The 19,118-nt window shown below is 37.3% G+C and overlaps 1 protein-coding gene across 3 annotated transcripts in view; it reads left to right on the top strand.

Moving 5' to 3' along the window:
* Window positions 1-19,118, top strand: part of SLC9A9 (solute carrier family 9 member A9) — a 175,851-nt gene that overhangs the window by 98,105 nt on the left and 58,628 nt on the right. For all 3 annotated transcript variants that reach the window (XM_015637763.2, XM_033516636.1, XM_015637762.2), the window contains 2 exons: window positions 384-495; window positions 5,932-6,085. In XM_015637763.2, the coding sequence (XP_015493249.1) occupies window positions 384-495; window positions 5,932-6,085 (266 nt within the window). The remainder of the gene's footprint in view (window positions 1-383; window positions 496-5,931; window positions 6,086-19,118) is intronic.

The raw sequence follows: 19,118 nt of genomic DNA, 5'->3' as shown, positions 1-19,118 counted from the left end.
AGGAAATAAGGAAGTAATAATCAAGTCCAAAAGCACATTTATTCTCTGCAAATTGCTGCTCAAGGAGATAATGTTCTCTCTGCAATTGATGGTGGGCATTTTCCTGAAGGGCTGAAGATGAAGTCACATGTGACAAATGTGATGAGTAGAAGTAGAGTGATTGAAGTGAGATATATTATGATGAATATAAAACCAGGATGTCTGGGGAAGGCAGATCTCTGCCACTGCACAGGAAGCATGAGAACATGACATGTAAAACATGAAGGAAAATAATATCATATTTGTTTAATTACACCTTAAAAATAATTTTAGAGAAATATTTAAGTTAACTCTGGTTTTGTCAGTAGTTTGTCCACTATTTTCCTCAACATCTTACATTTTAGGTGGCAGTTTTTGTAGCAAGAGCTTCCAACATATACCCACTTTCTTTCCTTTTGAATTTGGGTCGAAAACAAAAGATTCCCAGGAACTTTCAGCACATGATGATGTTTTCAGGTAAGAACTATTTGGGGTTTTTTGGTATTTTTCCTGTCCACATTTAATGAATGATAAAAATAGTTGCCTATCACTAGAAAAAGCCCTATTTATCACAAAGAATTTGTTATCTTAAAAGTCAAGGTCATCTCTCCAAAGCTACTGAAGCAAATGAATGCCTTCTGATCAACCTCTCTGTGCTCTTGACCTATTTTAATTAATGTTTTGGAAAGTCACTGCCCAGGAAGCCATCGTCTTTCAATCCATTTCCCCCCCCATCTGTCTACACTTCCACAAGAATTTGGGAATACCAGGTTTTTAAATTGTGTTGTTTTAGAGGCACCTGTAGTATACCTGAGAGTATTTTACATAGCAGCACATAAATATCCAACTTGGACAGTGTTAGTACTGATATTCATATCACACATGTTCTTTGGTAATTCCTTCAACTTCAAGAACAGTTTTACTTTGAAATATGAGATGAGAACAATTCCTCAGACTTTTTCATATGTATTCCAGCTTCATATTTAATTTTATTGATTTTTTTAACATTGTAGAATAATAAAAAAATATTTAAAATCCAGAAGAGGGAGCCATGTTCTAGTCTGATTTGCACATCATCCCCAGAGCTGTTAAAGCTCATCTGGATTCCATATTTTTTTACTTGTACAAGCTAGAAATAATTCCACTTGACTTCCTGATGCTAGTTAGGAAAAACTCACGTATAATCCAAGAATATCTGTTCAGTAAAAGACAGAAATGCAGATCCCCCAATGTTATTGATGATATAATCTTCTAAAATTAAAAACTCAGCACCTTTTTTGCTTCTTTTTCCTGCTTTTTATGCAAAAATTTATTCCACATTTGTATGGATAAAAGTTCTTGATTGACAGCCTTGATGCACAGAGATCCATTTAGCCAGATAACGAGTGAAATACAATGTGCTGCATTTCAAGCTTCCTCATCGGGAGTACTCCACATCAGGGGGCCTCATTTGTGCCTATATAATTCCAACTCTCTAGGGAGCAACACAGCAGTTCATTTCTATACCCATTCAATCCTTCTGCTAAAAGCTGCCACTGAAAATGTCAGCTAATTCCAGCGAGGCTGGAGTGAGGGATGATGACACATCCAGCAGGAGCTGCCTTTCAGCCCAACTGCTCCCCTGCGATTGTTCCACGCGCAACTTGGGTCTGTAGATCCCTCTAGTAAGCCTAGCAGGTGGCCAGCTAGACAACAGCATGAAAAATAGCATCAGAGCATTTGGTATCTAGTTCCTGGGCTCCATTTTGGCTTTTGGTTTTCATCAGCTACAGTATAGAACGGAAAACCTTCTGAAATCTCTCTTATTCTTTCACTTTTCTGTCATCGTTTTCTGCAGTCGAATTTCATTCTCCACAGAACAGGAGCAGAAAGCAGCCTGCAGTCAGCAACTGAACGTGAGAACTCACACACATTAGCTTTCCAGGACAATCTGGCAGCTGAGAACTAAAACAGTAATATTGCAGGCTTCTAAAATTTAAATGTTAAAATTCTCAAAAAAGTAATTTTTAACTACTTTCAAAGAAAAAAAAAACCTCTCTTTTGTAGAGAAAATTGTCTTTACATTATAATAAAGTAATGGCATAATCTGCAACTATAATAATACAGACTGTCTCTCATGCTGTCAGGAGCTGCACACTTCACAGAACACAAGATACACAGATTTTGTGTGTAATTCTATTTTGTAAGATGCACCAAGATGTGTGCTTAGTGACCAATAACATTCTTAGTGCTGTGAACTGATCATACTACATATAGATAAACAAAGAGGACAACAGCTGCCAGAAGAGAGACACATTTCTGATGACTAAACAAGACATTGAATTTGAGTTTGAAGGAAATGATCTACAAAGACCAGTAGCAACAGTCATAGAAGAGCTTGGGCTGGAGGGGACACTTAAAGGTTATCCAGTCCAACCCCCTGCAATTATCAGGGGTATCCTCAACTAGATCAGGCTGCTCAGGGCCCCAGCCAACCTGACCTCGAGGGTTTCCAGGGATGGGGCATCCACCACCTCGGAGTGTGTTTTACCACCTTCGTTGTTCTGCTACAGCATCAGGTTCTAGTTGATCACAGGACAAAATGGCCTTCATTCACCACAGCATCACACACACAGATGTGGAAAACAATGAATTTGGGGGTAGTTTTGTTTCCTATCATCATTACCAAATCCACCAAACATTTACTGCTTGTTTTACTGCCACAATCACCAAAGTGATTGCTGAGAAAAATTGCTGAGAAAAGCAATTAGGGTCAGGCAAGTACACTGCTGATTAGCATTTGATTATACCTTACTCTGCAAAGAACTCTCCTGAAGTCATTAAGTTCTGCTTTTTGATGCGTGTTAATACAGTTGAGGCAAGGTGGAAGAGCTGGGCTTGGAGGTGGATTATAGAGCATTTGGATTCATCACATTCTTCATCTGCTTCTGCCACTCCTCTAACAATACATTACAGAGGGTGGATTCACTTCTACAACTGTTTTTAATCATGATTCCTGATAACATTCCATTGCAAATGAAAACTTGATTAGTCCTTTATACAAGGATTAATTAAGCCTGAGCTTCTCAAATTAAGTTGAACATCAGCTAAAGTGAGCAGTCCATCAGTGTCTGCTCATGTGAAAAAGAAACATTTTAAAGTCTTAGCCTTTATAGCACCTTTCATTCTTCTCCCAACATCTTTATTTACTTTTTACTCTGCTTTCCTCTTCTCTACAACACATAAATAGGCAACAGAGAGGCTTGTGGGACACAGTGCTACAGGGGTGGTTGCTGTTAATGTAAGGCATTACAGCATCAGTGGAGTCTGAAAAGAATGAACACAAATGCAGAATTAAACCAAAAAATGCCTGTGTACAGGCAGCTGTTGTGCAGGCATTCACATCTACACACTCATACAGACACAGAGGTGGGAAGTGGCAATGTGAACTGTCCAAGAGATGCAGATATGTGAAGAAATCAGCTAAACAGAAAAGAAAGCAAGGAAGCAAAGAGCAGAAAACTACAGCTGAAACCAAAACACCAAGCTACCCACAGAAAGTCTTATTTCCTGGCAGATTCTTTCCCCACCAACAACAAACGCTCCAGCTCTCACTGAGAGGGCTGGGTTTGGAGAGGTGTTTGTGTGGGGTGTGGGCAAAGGATGGCTAACAGCCCTACAGGGCCCATGGGTTCTTCTCTGGGGGACTCTGGAGCTTGGCCCTGGGTTGGTCTGCTTTGAAAGCTCTGGCACATTAAAGAATATTGCTTAAAGATGAGTCCCTAATGGCTAGGGAAAAAAAAAAAATCTGTTAGGAAATTTGTGATTCAGCCCAAGAATGAATGGATTAACACAGATGTGGAGCTGCCATCACTGCACCTCCAAAAGATGAGGGGAGAGCATCTCTGCTAATGGTTCACCAGAGCTGGTCCTTCTGCTACACTGCTCTCTCCAGGTGTAGCTGAGGTTCCAACATCCACTGCATCCAATCATTCCACTGGGCTTTGGTGGCATTCATCCATGAAGTTAACTTCAGTATCTCAACGTTTTTTGAGGTTGTTAAAATTCCCTTCCTTCATTTATATTATTACCTGGAAAGTGTGTATATATATATATATATATATGGTAGTGTTCCTTGCTTCTCTTAGAGTCCTTACATTTGAAGTGTATTAATCTGCTTCCTACTGCTTCAGTTGTTTAGTTTGATTATTTATTTTAATTTAGACATGTCTTTAGTTGAAACTGAATTATCTCTTATAGACCATGTTGAGCCTTTTATAAATGAAAAATGCAGACAAGTCACTCACTATGTTTCTGAACTGAGGAAACAGCCAGTCCACTGCTCAAGAAGACATACTAATTAACTTTATATGTATATATTTTTGTGTATATACATGTATATATATATCCCCTATTACAAAAAGAGATGTTCTAGATTTAAAATTAAAGGTGTGATGCAATTGTGAGCAGCAGTGTTGTTTTCCATTGAAATAGGTGTAGCTGTATTAATCATCCAGATTACCACTGTAACCACTGATATAAAGACCATTTCAATAGTAGTTCAGATACATGTTTAAAATGAGATGATATTCTTTCCCTGCTAGAAAACAGTAAAGCATCTGCATCCTTAGAGACATCTTTTAGACAAAAGCAAAGCCAAGGGCAAGCCCAGTGTCTGCCTGCAGGGTTTTGAACATGCTGCCACTGAGTATTTTCAGATAATGCAACTCCAGTCTGCTTCTTCCTTGCAGAAATGGCTGTGTGCCGTTTCCTGGATAAACTTCTATACCAAATAATTGGAAGCCCAGCTTCTGTATCAAATAATTCACATTCTAGCTATGTAATCTTGAAGAGCTTTGGAGTTCTAGCCCAAAAATAGCTGCATTTAGCAGTTAATTAAATGATTCTGCATATGTCATCAGTGCCTTACAAGAGGTTTGATTACTAGATTTAATCTCTCAATACTTTGCAAAGTACTTTTTGGACTCAGTGTGTATTGTATACACATAATGACTTTGCCCTCTACACTTGCTTTGTGAGATTTTTTTGGAAAACAATAAAGTACATTTAAATAGATAAATGAAAGGCACTGGAAAATATAGAGTATTATTTGTATGTTGCATTCTGAGGGCTGCAGGCACTAGCAGGCTTTTTCCCCCCTCAATTTTTAAACATGGCATTCTGTCAAGACCTATTTAGTCACCTCATTACTACCTATGGGGCTTTTTAAAAAAAAAACTCATTTAGCTGTTTTGACAACCTTTATAATTTCTTGTTTATTTAGTCTCTGTGGGTGTATAATTCTACAACTATTATGTTTCAAGTACATTAATTTATTCTGCATCCATTTTAGATATTTAAAAGAATCTTTGAAAAACTATTCATTGTTTTTAAATCACGTTTTTTCTGACTAGTCTTAGAACATTAAATTATTTTAAAGGAATATATTCTATATTTTCAAGGGAGAAATGAGTAGCGTATTTGGGTACAGATTTTAATGTCAATCTTCTTTTTCCCTTGCTCCTTACTTCATGAGTAGTCCCACTTAACACAGGATATAGATTTCTTTCTCAACCTGCATTAAATTCAGATTACTACTTAATTTGAAATTATTCAAGACAAAGAATTCAGTGTATGTAAAGCAAAAGTGTGATTAGTATGTGTATGTATGAGTAGTACTTTCACTGTTCACTTTTTCAAATTTGCTGCATTACATCCCACCCTTCTAGTTAGCATGATCAGTAATAGTAGTTCAGATACATGTTTAAAATGAGATGATATTCTTTCCCTGTTAGAAAACAGTAAAGCATCTGCATCCTTAGAGACATCATTATGATCTGAAAATTTCCTCTGCCCTTGGAACGGGTTTGGACTGAAAGGATGAAAATTCTGTTTCTCCCTCCCATTAAGTCCATCATCCTCGTGTTGTTTCAGGGTTACGCGGTGCGATTGCGTTTGCATTGGCCATTCGGGACACGGACTCCCAGCCCAAGCAGATGATGTTCACCACAGCCCTGCTGATCGTGTTCTTCACCGTCTGGGTGTTTGGGGGGGGCACAACACCAATGCTCACCTGGCTGCAGATCAGGTCAGTACTGTGTGTACAGCATCAGCCAGCAGAATGGAACCAGAGCCCTACGGATCAGTCACTACATCCTTACCGCCTCCTAATGCTTATATGTGTTCTTTACGAGCTTTAACACGCACAAAGGAAGTATTTATGTGCCTGTTGGAGGCTCCAGACCACAAGGAACGGGTTCTTCCTAACTTTGGTATGGGTTTAGATGTAGGTCAGACACATCTTTGTTTCCTAAGAGTTTGCTTCACTGCTGCTCCTTTTAAACACCGTGAGTACGCCCTAATAGCGTCCTCCTTGCTGCTGAAGGAAGGCAGATTTTGCCCTCATCCTAAAATCTGTAGTTATTACACAAACATGTAATAAATCATGTATTTCTGATTTTAATGAGAATATGCTGGAAAAATCTTCCTCCACTGCTGCCTTATTCAGGCATTAATTTATTATGCATTGCTTTATATATTCTTCACTATATTATTTTTTAAATTACTTCATAGTCACTTGTATTCACTGAGAGCAATGAACAACAAGGGAGGTTAAATGACAAGGGAGAGAGAAGTAAAAAACTGGAGTAAAAATGATCTAATTTAAATGCAGTGTCCTTCCAAGTGTGCTTTTTTGGAACCCAGCTTTTAATAATGAGCATACTCGTGCTGGTTATTGATTCTGGTTACTTCATAATCCATTCAGAACTCCCTGCTGTGATTTGCAAGATCCCCACAGAAAACCTCAGTATCAAGATGGGCCTGCAAGTCACAATTCCTTATCATTTATTCTATATATAGCATATGTTTTCCTTGTTTACAAAATGATGTCTGATTACAAGCCTTCACGTCAGACTCTTGCTATAAAATAGCAGCTGAAGATAACCAAATTGGGGCTTTTACAAAGAGCAGAGATAAAACTTGCAGACAAAATCAGGACTAGCGTACAAGTGTACTGGATAAACATAAAAATGCAAGCATCCATGTACAGTGTGGAGGTTTTCTATTTCTGTGACAGTTTGATTCTTCTTCATGACATGTCTCATGTCCCATAATGTCAATCAAGACCATTACAGTTTGGATACACTCTGGCACTATCAGTCATCTTTCTGAGATTTGCCATTTTTTCACTGTCAGTCAGCAAGAGTTTTTTTATGTAGCAATGAAAATGTGGATGAGGAAGAGCTTTCTCATTAGATCTTGGGGAGCAAATCAGTCTGGTTTCTATAACAGGAGATAAGGAATGATGCTGAGAGTACAGGAAGGGGAAAAGTCAATGTGCAATCTAAGTGCTCATGGCTTAGCTCTCTAGGAAGTTTTAAATTAAGATTGTGAAGTGTTTTTACTAACAAGCTGTTGAATTGGATACAATGGCATTTCTTCTGCTTAGTGCTACCCAGAGGTGCAAAGCCCCCCAAGACCACAAGTGAGGGGCTCTCATAAAAACTGTTTATACTGTTCAATATACATGCTTCTTTCTCTACCCTCTTCTACAATAGATTTCACCAAAGACACTGAAAGTAGACAATCATTATTGATTTGAAATGCTCATCTCTGAGGATTTCCTCTGAATCCCATCAGATCTGCCAGACATTTTTACTGACAAAATTAATTTGGTTTGTAATCAGGATATAGATTTTCTTACTATAAAGCTATTAGGTTCATAATTTCCACTAAATTTCTTGCCATTAGAACATACATCTTCATAAATTATAAGGGGGTCAAATTGAGAGAAAATTTTAAATAGACATCTTTAATTACAAATGTATCTTGAGGCTCTGATTTCTCCTTCTAGTAAAGATGTTTAATTGTCTTTATAATTTATTACATTTCAATGTGGAATTTTGTCCTTAGCTACTAGCATTTGTCTTTTTAGTCTTAAGTAATTTTGCTAAGCAATTGTATTTAAAGGTGGTGGTAATTCATGATAATTGACATTTGTATGGATCCCAGCAGATAAGTTTGCTGAGGAAAGCACAGTTAATCTAAACAACTAAAGCTATTCACCTTATCCAAATCAAGTGCTTAAAGGAAATTAAAAATGTATAAAAGGTCACAGTGACTACACTGGCTTTCCCTACATGAATTACAAGCTGCTGTATAGATAAACCATCTCAGGAGAGAATGGTCAAAACCAGCATGATCAAGCAAATAACAGTTCCAAGCAGAGTGTGCTTTTTTTGCCAATTTTTCATCATAAAATGATTATCCAGCAGATAATATATTTATTTGAACTGGAGGCATTCAGAGACTAATAGAGAGGAGCATGTGATTTCTTAATCTGTTTGGATGGATTGAATTTCATTCACATGCACTGTTTTGTGTCCTCTCTCCCTCTGTGAAATAGGCTCCAGTTCCTGTCCTTAGTTCAGGAGATACAACTCTAAACTCCCCAAGGTTGATCAACTCAGTCTTATCCTAGAGTTAAACACTTGAGTTTAGTTTATATGGTACCAGTTTACCCACAGTTTGGATTTTAAGCATAAATAAATCTATCATCCATTCAGCTCAAGATATGAAAAAATAACATAAATCAGAAAGAACTCACACCAATATATTTACCATTTGCTCTGCCATAATGCATTCCATTAGGGCAGAGGACAGTACTCAGATCTGTACAGCCTTCTTGCTGTATATTATTGCTCACATATTATTGCACTCTCCATAATTTAAATTGTGAAGCCCTCATAACAGTGAGCAGGACTCTTGGTGTATAAAGGAATAGAACAATGACAATTTTAAAATAAGAGTAGGAATGGAACTTCTGAAAAAATCAATCTTTGTCTCCATAATAACTGGAATTCCCATAATTTTCCCCCTCTCCTCACAGAAAGAGCATCAGATCCACACTTTTCTTTTTCAGTTAAAATTTAACATAATGTAAATAGAATCTGTCACTCTATTTTTAGAGAAAAGATTAGGATGTGTCCTCAGAGATAACTACCAGTGGATTTATTCCAGGAATATGTATGACTTATAACACTTCCAAATTGTTGCTAAAACATATAGTAAGATACACTATCAAAATTGACCATGTGCTACTGAAAAAGCTCAACTTCCATCTCCCACTTAATGAAGCAACATCAATTAGCTGTGTGACAAGAAACTAGCTAAGAGCTCTTGTAAAAAAAAGCTTAAATGGGTCCCAGGAACTCACTAAGTTTATTAATAAGAATTCTTGTTCCCCTTATTTAACAAATGAATTATATTAAAACACATATTCTTACTTAAACTCTATCTTGAATCTAAGAAAAGTTCTTAAAGCCTTGGAAATATGACCTTCTAATGACAGAATTTATGTCTAAAAGTGTCTATATGCCAAAACACAGTTTTATAAGAAATCCATACCAACAATTGTCATTTTACTACTGCATTTACTCATACACAGCAGCCTTCAAAATGAGTCTTAAAATTCTTGGCAAAGACTGAATATTTCTTAACATTGTTCTAAAAGAATGAAATATACACTTTCAGAAAGTTCTTATTTATTTTAGCTCTCTCCTTTCTAAACACCTGAAACTGAGTTTCAGGGGGTGTTTAGTGTTCCCTTTCTGAAAATGAGGTCATATTTAAAGTTCCCAGTTGTCTGGTGCAGTAACTTAGCACTTCCCAGCACAGAGGCACGTGCACGGTGTTTACAGCATCATCAGCTGCCGTGCCAAGAGCAGAACTGGCTGCACCACATTCCTAAATAATACATTGTCTTTTGACTTATCTGACAGTTGTAACAGGAAAAAATTTTGCTTTTACTCCCCATGTGAAAGGACTACAATACTCAGTTCTTGGCAGACAATGAATGAACCTGGAACAGCATGTGAGAATAATTTCATAACACATCAACACCAAAACAGAGTTAGCCATTTGATATCGCAGTCAAATTGAACTATTCAATAAATGTGCCTTCAGATATGTTGAGCATTACTTGCTAATGCTTTTGGATATATGATTCCCTTCATTCCCCATACTCTGATTAAAAACAGAGAGCTACATTTTACAGTAAATCTGCACTGAGAGGTTTGAGGATAAAGGATTCTCCTGACAGGCAGAGCAAAAATTCAAAGCTGTTAATAAAACCTGTCCTATATAAGCATTGTGCTAAATATCAGGTCTTGTTTGTTTATCATCACTTTTTGTGTAAATGTTTGTCAAGGGGTTTCCAGACTCTTTGTGCATCTCTTTGCAGAAGTTCTTCAGTTAACAGGAAGACTTTTATTCCATATTCTAAATAAATACTAAGCAGCATTGAATAGTAACTTTTACTACTGTGCCTATCTGACCACTGCTGTTGGTAAATGCATTTTAGAAAAGAGCTGTCTGTGTGCCTGGCTGCCCTTAAAATCACACCATTTCTAGTTCACCTAAAACTTCAATTTCAAACTTCCAACTTTCTCTCAATTCTGAGGCCTGGCATACCCCATTATTGGGGGATGACCAGGGCTGACCGAGCTCACATTCTCAACAAAAGCATCTCACCCAGCAGTAGTCAACATTTTGGATCCTTCAGATTCCAACAGCTAGTTTCAACATCAAAGGCTAATGCTGTGCATATGTTTGCCAGAATGGCTCATTAGGGATGTAGATGGGCAGTGGGATGAAATGCTGAGCCTTGGCTGTGTATGACTATGGCTGTCTACCACAAAGAAACCCAAAAACCAGGGTTAGCAGAATATGATTCTGTATTTATCCCAGCCCTTTAACCACTAGTTATAGACTGCTGAAAGACAGAACTTTTGACAGAGCAACCACAGTAACAACACAATCTTGGCCAGGATTATAGCACTACTGTTTCAGTGACAAAAATATTCTTTTCATTATTCCCGGACTCTCTAGTAGCATTCCCTGTGTTCAGCTGTGTTCAGGGGTGCTGCAGAAAGGCCCTGGACAGAATGCTGTCCTGACAGGTGATCTGGGCAAGCAGGCTGCAGTCAGCTGCAGTCATCCTGTTGGCTGGCTAAGAGAAGCCTCATCAGAATATTGTGCTGCATCACTGAGTGCTGCTCTGCTCATGGAGAAGAGTGTGAGACAGTAAATCTCTTTACAGCCATCCCTTATGAACCAAACTAGAGTTTGACCTTGAGTGCCTCTCATTTATTCCTAAATTAAGGAAACACAACTTGGCTTTCCTTTCTCCCTCACATGGGCACACAAGAATTGTGATTCCTGGAACATGGCTGGTCCATGATACACTCTGAATGTTCCAGCCAAGAATGTGTGTGCATATCTTCAGATGATCCGTGATTCAATATTTAGAAATAATTATGAACCTTGTTAGTTGTTTTGCATGTTTTGCCTTGGACACATTTTCCTATTGTCATTTGTCAAGAAGAAGGAAAGTCAGTTTAGAGAAGAAGGTTTAGCTAAATGTTTTTTCCTGGCCTTGGCAGGTTCTCTCTTCTATAATCATATTCCTTTGGGTCATATATCCTCTAGAGTCCTGGAAAACAGTTTAGTTGAAGTGAAGCATCTGTTATTTACTGTTGAAAACAGAATATTCAACTGTAATTTGTAAATGACCACAACATAGAGAAGAACAGTGCAACTAAAGGCAGGCTATTTTGAAGCAGGGTTATTATTTCTGTGCACTTTGTACTGCTTATTATTTTGTTTTGTGTTCAGAACAGTCATAATCAGCCTAACTGGTGTTCCCTCTTAGTAACAAATATAGCTCCAATAAACAAAGTTTGATCTGATTTGCAGGGTCATATTGCTCTTTAGCCACAGTTCAGTATGTATTTAAATAGCACTGCAATAAACACTCCTGTTGAGAGGCCAATTTTAGCCAAGTCTCTTCAGCCCACTGAGGTTTTTTTCACCCAGACACATGTTCAAGAGAGATCACACTGTCAGCATCTAATCCTAAAAAAACCCTTCTGAAATCAGGAAAAAGCTGTAATTTAATGTAACAAGTCTAACCATAAATGCTGCCACTATTTTTAATATACTGTCCTTAGCTGGCCAACTATCTGCTCCTGTGAACATCTACAGGACAGCCTTCTGCCTGGCACCTTTTATACTGATGATAATTTCAATATTCCTGCATTACTCATGCATAATGGTGTATACATGAGAAAATGTGCTGCTGACCCCCGGGCTCTCCTCAGCATTGGGATGTTACTGATCAATGTGCAGACTCTCAGGTCACAAAATCTACACTGCTGTTTAAAAAGTGATTTTCACAGCTGTGAAGAACACCTTGAAAATGATTCAAGTAAAACTAAACTAACAAGGAAGCTTTCTTGTGTTCTTCTGTGTGCCAGAAGAAAGGCTCAGAGGAAATGCTGTCCCAGAGTTATTGAAGGAACATTATATTCAAGACACATTGTTTTGCTGATGAGCTCCATCATTGTTCACACACAATATTCTGGGTACAACAGAAAAATAGTAATTAGGAAACTCTGTGGCTGCCAGTCACTCTCTGCCCACCCAGTAGCTCACCCACCCAGCAGGGCGGGGAACAACTGGTCCAGGAAGACAGTGGGAAGGCAGAGTTTTGACTTCAGCTATAGGACATCGAGCAACTATAAACAATATCAGCAATTTCAAATTTAGCCAAGAGAGCATCGTCATTCAGCATTTGAATAATTTGCAAGCTAATGCATTGATTACTTGTGACATGGGTCACAAAGAGAATCTGTTCTTTAATACAAAAATATTGTTAGATGTGATACTTTCGTTGGTGGATGGTTTTTGCCACCAGTTCTGGATTTCTGGGTATGCAAGCATTTCATATGTATGTAGTAACTACAAGAAATAGCAAATGGTCTGGAGTTCCTGACTGAAATCATAAGAAAGGCATTCTGCTTCAAACCCAGAGGAGTTCAATATCACACATGAAATTACCTTTGAGCAAAGGAAATATTTCTTGGGGGACACCCACACTAAAAGGGTTAAGATGATAGCTGCTTTTGTAGTGGTAGCTAGAGCACGATTAGCCTGGGAAATGCTATAAATCAAGAAGCACTATAAAATTGGACATTAAATGGATTGGATGTTATTATAAAAAAAAGAAATTGGATAATTTCCTTTCATTTCTATCTGGAAATGAGAAATCATCCAGATAATGAATCTCAGTGATCTCCTGAAATGCCTGTCATTTATTTGCAAGGTACTTCTCTGCAAAGATAAGGTGTGCATTTGATCTCTCACAGTTATTCACCACAGCCTTTTACCTGAAAGGCACTAAACAAGATTTATAAACATTTGTGCTTGATAACAAAATAAAAGACTAAAATACAGAGGACTCGGACTTTCTGACTGCAACAGTGAAAGCAGTCCAGGGCAGATGTTGAATAGGAGATTTTGGATTGCAACTGTGACTCGTGCATGACTTGTACACAACTCCAGGCATCAACTCTGTTGGTCTTTATTGACCAGAGGGGGGTAATTTTGAGCACAGTCTCCTTAGAGGGCAGACAGTTAAATCCCACCTCACACAGCTTGTTTTTCTAGCTCCACATAGCTGCTGAAAACAGAAAAAGAAAGATATGAAAGATACACTTTTATTGCTGGAATATTTGGTACAGGAGAGAAGGAAATTACACAACAATAAAAGATTCATGCCTTTCAGTTTACTAGCAGCAAATGGTACAACTTTCCACAGGCAAAAAACCCTGAATAGCTCCAGAAAACTATAAATAAATCTATGATTTGGAATAGAATCCATCCAGCTGAATTTGTGTCAATTAAACTCTTTGGTTTATCCTATTGTAAAATCCTGTTGCTTTGATATGTCTGAGTATGCTGAAATAGTTATCTTCCATGAAATGCAATCATTTTTTTCTCCCATTAAAACCTTTCACCTTGTCATACAAAAGGTAACTGCTATGCAGTCAACATGATGAAGTTCTTCAAGTTACAAACACAGCATCAAACAAACCTATCTGGAAATAGTGCTAGGGAACATCTTAATTATTTGGAACTTTGGAATGAGACTGATGGCTTATTGCTTTCTACCAAAATATCCCTAATTAATCTGGCACTCTAACTACTCTGTCAGAATTAAATTGGTGCATGCATAACCCAGTTTATTTCAAGCATATGCCAAAACTGTGTCACATGAAGATAAGCAAAAGGTACAGAAAAATAGTTTGAGCATTTAAAGGCTTGAGATAAATGTGTGGTATCAAACTGAACTCTAGAAAAATTAAGGAACACATTTACTAAGATGAATCTTATATTCCTGGTCTCTAAGTATTGAACAAGATACTGCTTAATTCTTTCTATTACTGGTCAGAAACTCTTGCTTTCTGAAAAATTAATGCTCTCAAAACTCACTGAACTTTCATATTTTAAAAACTGATACTGTCAGCTGGACTAAAAAATAGGACATGGAATTAATGGTTTTCGTAATTCCAAAATTGTTAATTTGATAATTTGCATAATTCTGAAATTGTGTACATTCATCTTTCTCCTGTTTTGCTTCACTAAGAATACTAGAATATTTTCACCAAGAAAATATGAAATTAATGTTTAATTTAGAACGGGATAAAAGTTTTCAGCACAACTTAAAATATCATTTCAGTATGAAAAAAAACCCATAATTTTTCAAACTTTATGGGTTTTTTAAGCTTTCCTGTGGTTTTTGTTTCTGTTATCAAATATTCCACAAAGTGTAAAAACATTTCATTCTATTTATAAACTTCACAAGAAAAAAACCCTAAAACATACTTTATGTCTTCCAAAAAGGATAAAGATGCTAACTGGGAAGACTTGGGGTCTTACAGGCCCTATTATGCAATATATGGACTATGACATAAATATTCTAATGAAATAGGGAAGCTAAAGAATAAAAACTTTACTGGGCACACCTGGGTTTGCAGAGGAACTTTGTGACAGAAAAGAACTGTGACTTCAACTTTCATGAAACTTGCAGTTCTCACGAAACATTCCTCTGGAAATTCTGAACTTTGTGTTCTTTCTTAAAATGTAGAGTGGAAGGACAGGTCTGGCATGCTTGATAACAAGCCTATCAAATTGCCCCAGAATTAGTTGAATGTGAAAAGCTAATTAAAGCAGATATTAAGTAATGGAGGCTCTGTATGGAAATCTGGGCTCTTAGCTTTTAATAAACAGATAATTACAGTGTAATAGAGACTTTTGTATAGTGAGTTATCAGAAACAGCCCAACAGTCGCTGGCTGGTCAGTACATCGATGAGCATTAAATGAGAAAATTACCTCTTATCTCAGCAAGAAGTACTTGATTTCAATGCCCTTAAAATTATATTCTGCATTTTTTACTTCTTCAAATAGATACATGATTTTTTTTATAGTGACAAATAACTTATCAAGGAATTTTGAAAGCATACATAAAATTCTGGTTTTATAAACCCAAAATATTTTCTATGCAAATAAATATACAGAAAATATGTTTTTACAAAACTTTATGTATAAGTGCTGTTTCTGTAAAATACCAAACAGGAATCCCAAAACACCGCTCTTTGCTGATCTTATCAGATAAGGTGTTGGATGGGGTGACCTTGGAACTGCCCAGTTGCCTTTGCTATTCACTTATTCATGAGCACTAAGCCTGGTCAGAAATCACAGTGTGGGTTCAGGGAGTCTGCCTGCATCTTGATCTGAGTGTTTAATCAGTCCCTGAGCTTTTGTAATCTCCACCCTGAAGGATCCCTACAAATGCCATGGCAGCCTGTTTCCCACCTAGAGAAGCAGCCCTGCTCTCCCTCTCTCCTGCATGGGTTTGATGTTTGCTCCTCTGCCTCATTCAGTTTCTTCCCCCTTCTGGAAGAGTTCTAGCCCAAACCTCGCCAGGTCTGTGTGTGGATGCATATGCATCATGAGGTGAGGAAAACAGAAGTTAGAAAATAATTTTAATTCAACAGAAAATTAGATAAAATTACTGTGTAGACTGGTGTTATCAATGAGTTATCAACAAAAGCACAGTTATCTTCTGCAGAGTAAAGTTCTGAATGCAGGTCTTCCAGTACTCTATTCAGTAGTCTACAGAAGACTGGTTGCTCACATGCTTTCTAATCTAGTAACTCAAAATATATATATACTTGAATTTGAATTCTATTTTCTCAATTTAATTCCAAAAGACAGTCTGCAGCCAATGTACTTTCTTATTTATGCTTAATGCAATACTGGCAAAAGAGACACTGAGTTCTCTGTCACAGCATTTCTTTGTATTGCCTTATGACTTTGATATCTAAGTCATAATGGATGTGTGCTACTTTCCTGTGACTTACATTGAAAATCAGAATTATAAATAAGCTCCCCAAGTTGGATTAAGCAAATGTTCATACAATTTATCACAAATATCTCAACTTACATATCCCTGAAAAGAGGAATGATACATTTTTAAAAGTAAAATTAATTAATTTTTTCTTTGTTTTGCAAAAGAAGGGAAGAAGGCTCTTGTCTTTCCAGATATGGATGTGGCAAATGCTTTAGTTGTGTGCTTAGCAGTGCTGGGTTAATGGTTGAACTCAACAATGTAAAAGGTCTTTTCCAACCTAAATGATTCTGTGAATCTATGGAGAGTTTCAGGCATTAGACTTGCCTTTCAGCTCTGAAGTTTACTGGCTCTGCTCAGTAAGGTAGGAAAGCCAATACCAAAGTATCACATATTTATGACTACATCGACAGAAATATCACATTGCCTGAGGTCACTGGCCACAGAGCAGTACTTGGAGCCCCAGGGAAGCTGAGTGGCAGTGGAGAAATGGGGACAGATCCTTAGCTGGTGCAGGCTGTCATAATAACATTTGTTTTCTTGGCCTGTGGGCAGAAGTATACTATGCTTTTAGAAACCCTGATCAAGGCAATTTCTCACTCTGTGCTCTCACTTTGTCTCTTTTTAATCTCATGCAAGCTATTGCTTTCCTTGTCATCACAGCTAGAATTCAGATGTTGGCTCATAATTGCTACACACAGCAGTTTATTCTAAATTTTACAAGAGGGCAATGGGAATGGAGTCCTCTTCTTAACTGTGATGCAGCAAGCACCTCCCAACACACTACAAAGAACACAAGAAGCTTAAATAAAACTATGAAACCTTATAGTTTCACACTCCTTATCTCATCCTCCCAGCACTCCTTTTCCCCTGCACTCATTTTAAACTTCAACTGGGTGCTTCAGGATTATTGCTCAAGCTGTACATGGCTACAGAGAGAAGACAACATAAAATTTAAATTAAAAAAACCCCAAACACTGGAAAACTTGAAGAGTGTCTTCAAATGCACTTGTGAAAAGAGAGACTTTATTTAACTAAAACCAGTGATTCCCAATTAATAAGTGCTATTCAAAAAAGGGGTGTTTAACCCTCCTCCAGGGTGCTCATAAAAAGCTTGCAAGGACTGGTGCAGGCAGTATGAAAAAAAAAATCTCAAAACAGCACATGTTTATGAGAGAGCCCCCAGCAAACAAGGCAAAAATGACAATTTAGTTCATTACCTAAAAAAATTGGGAAATTTTTGACTTGAGATCAAAAGAATTAGCAGAATCAAGAGGTTTGCAGCCACAATTGAGTTGCTGACACAAAAAGAAAAAGCCAACATTGACATCTGAAACTTCTGCTTTGCCAGAATAAGGATGTTCAAATGCAAAACAAATGCCTGATATTTCCTCAATTCTCCATATAACACTATAAAAATACACATATACAAGTTGAATTTCATCTCTGTTAGGGCACCAGACCTGAACTTCTGGATCATTTACATTCCACTTAAGCTCTTATTCTCTCCAAATAAATGATTTTTTTTTTCCAAGTCATACCTATTTAGAAATGTGAGTAAAAACAATTCAAAAAAATGGGAGTAGAAAGAATTCAAAACAACCCCAAGCCTAGCATTTGTATTTAGTATACTTTCTGAACTCTACAAAGGGCCTTTGCACACTGTGAAATAAGACCCTTTCCTGTAGTTCTTGACAAACACAGCAACTAACTTACAAGTGTCTGTCTTCACTGGTGATGTTGCACAAGTAAAAGTCATGTGCAAAAGGAAGAGGAAACAAAATCCCCTGAACAGCACTGTCCCAAAGCCACATCTGCAGCTCCATGAGCCCTGTGCCACAGGCTGGGCTGACAATTTTGGATGACATCTGCTCCAAATTTGCCAACAGTACCAGAATTTTTTTTCTCTCTGAGATCACTGCAGCTCAAGGGATTGGAGGGTGTCTGTGAGCATGCACACATGAACATTTATTTCAGTAACAGCTTTGCAATGCCTCACATTGCAAACAGTGCAAATACATTGATCACAAATAGATTGGTCTCTATTTTAGATACAGTAAGATTTTTTATGGATAACCTAAATATTATTTTAAACAGTCAAAAAATATCTAAATGTATTGCTTGAAACTGGTAAGGATGGCCAAGTTTCTTAAGAAAGGATTATATTGCAAAAACAAATTTAGAATCAACAGAAATCTGCACTGTCTAAACTAAATGGTGCAATTATCAGAATTCATGAAATAAAAACAACATGGAACAACATAAACATTAGATGAAGGGAAGCACACTTTTCCAGATCTTCTATAGTCACTCCATCAAAAAGACTATTATGTATTAATTGATATTTGCTATATCAGGAGGATATAATCTATGTAGGTTTGGGCTTTTAAATGATACAGTAAAAAATTAAATAAAATGGGTGTGTTTAAGTCATTGTTTTATTCCATGTTGCTGAGAAGCAAAGTGGTGGAAAAGAAATGAAAAGTTAAATTTTCCTTTAAGCAGTGTCTTAGAATATTGCCTTCAGAAAACTGTTCATCCTTCTGTATTTAAAGTGTCTTTAAAGTGTTATGGCACAAACATACACATGTTATTCTGCCATTTAAAAGAAGGGGTAATAATTCCTGGCACTGGGCCCATCAGACAATGAAAATTTAGGCAACATCCTTCTGTTTAAGAATCTAACATTTTCCTGAGTCTGGGCCCTTTTTCCTAGATAAGGAAACACAGAAAGATCCTGTCAGTGCTTACTCAGTTTATGCACTGCAGCATCTCTGCCTATGAGCAGTGGCCTCAGCTCTACACACCCTTGTGCTGCATGGTGTTGAGAATTCAGAAATGCCATTGTGATTTAGCCTTTGATTTAAA

Source organism: Parus major, chromosome 9 (genome assembly GCF_001522545.3).
Source record: "Parus major isolate Abel chromosome 9, Parus_major1.1, whole genome shotgun sequence".
Taxonomy (NCBI): domain Eukaryota; kingdom Metazoa; phylum Chordata; class Aves; order Passeriformes; family Paridae; genus Parus; species Parus major.
The sequence above is the reverse complement of the archived record's forward strand: the minus strand, read 5'-3'. Positions and strand labels throughout refer to the sequence as shown.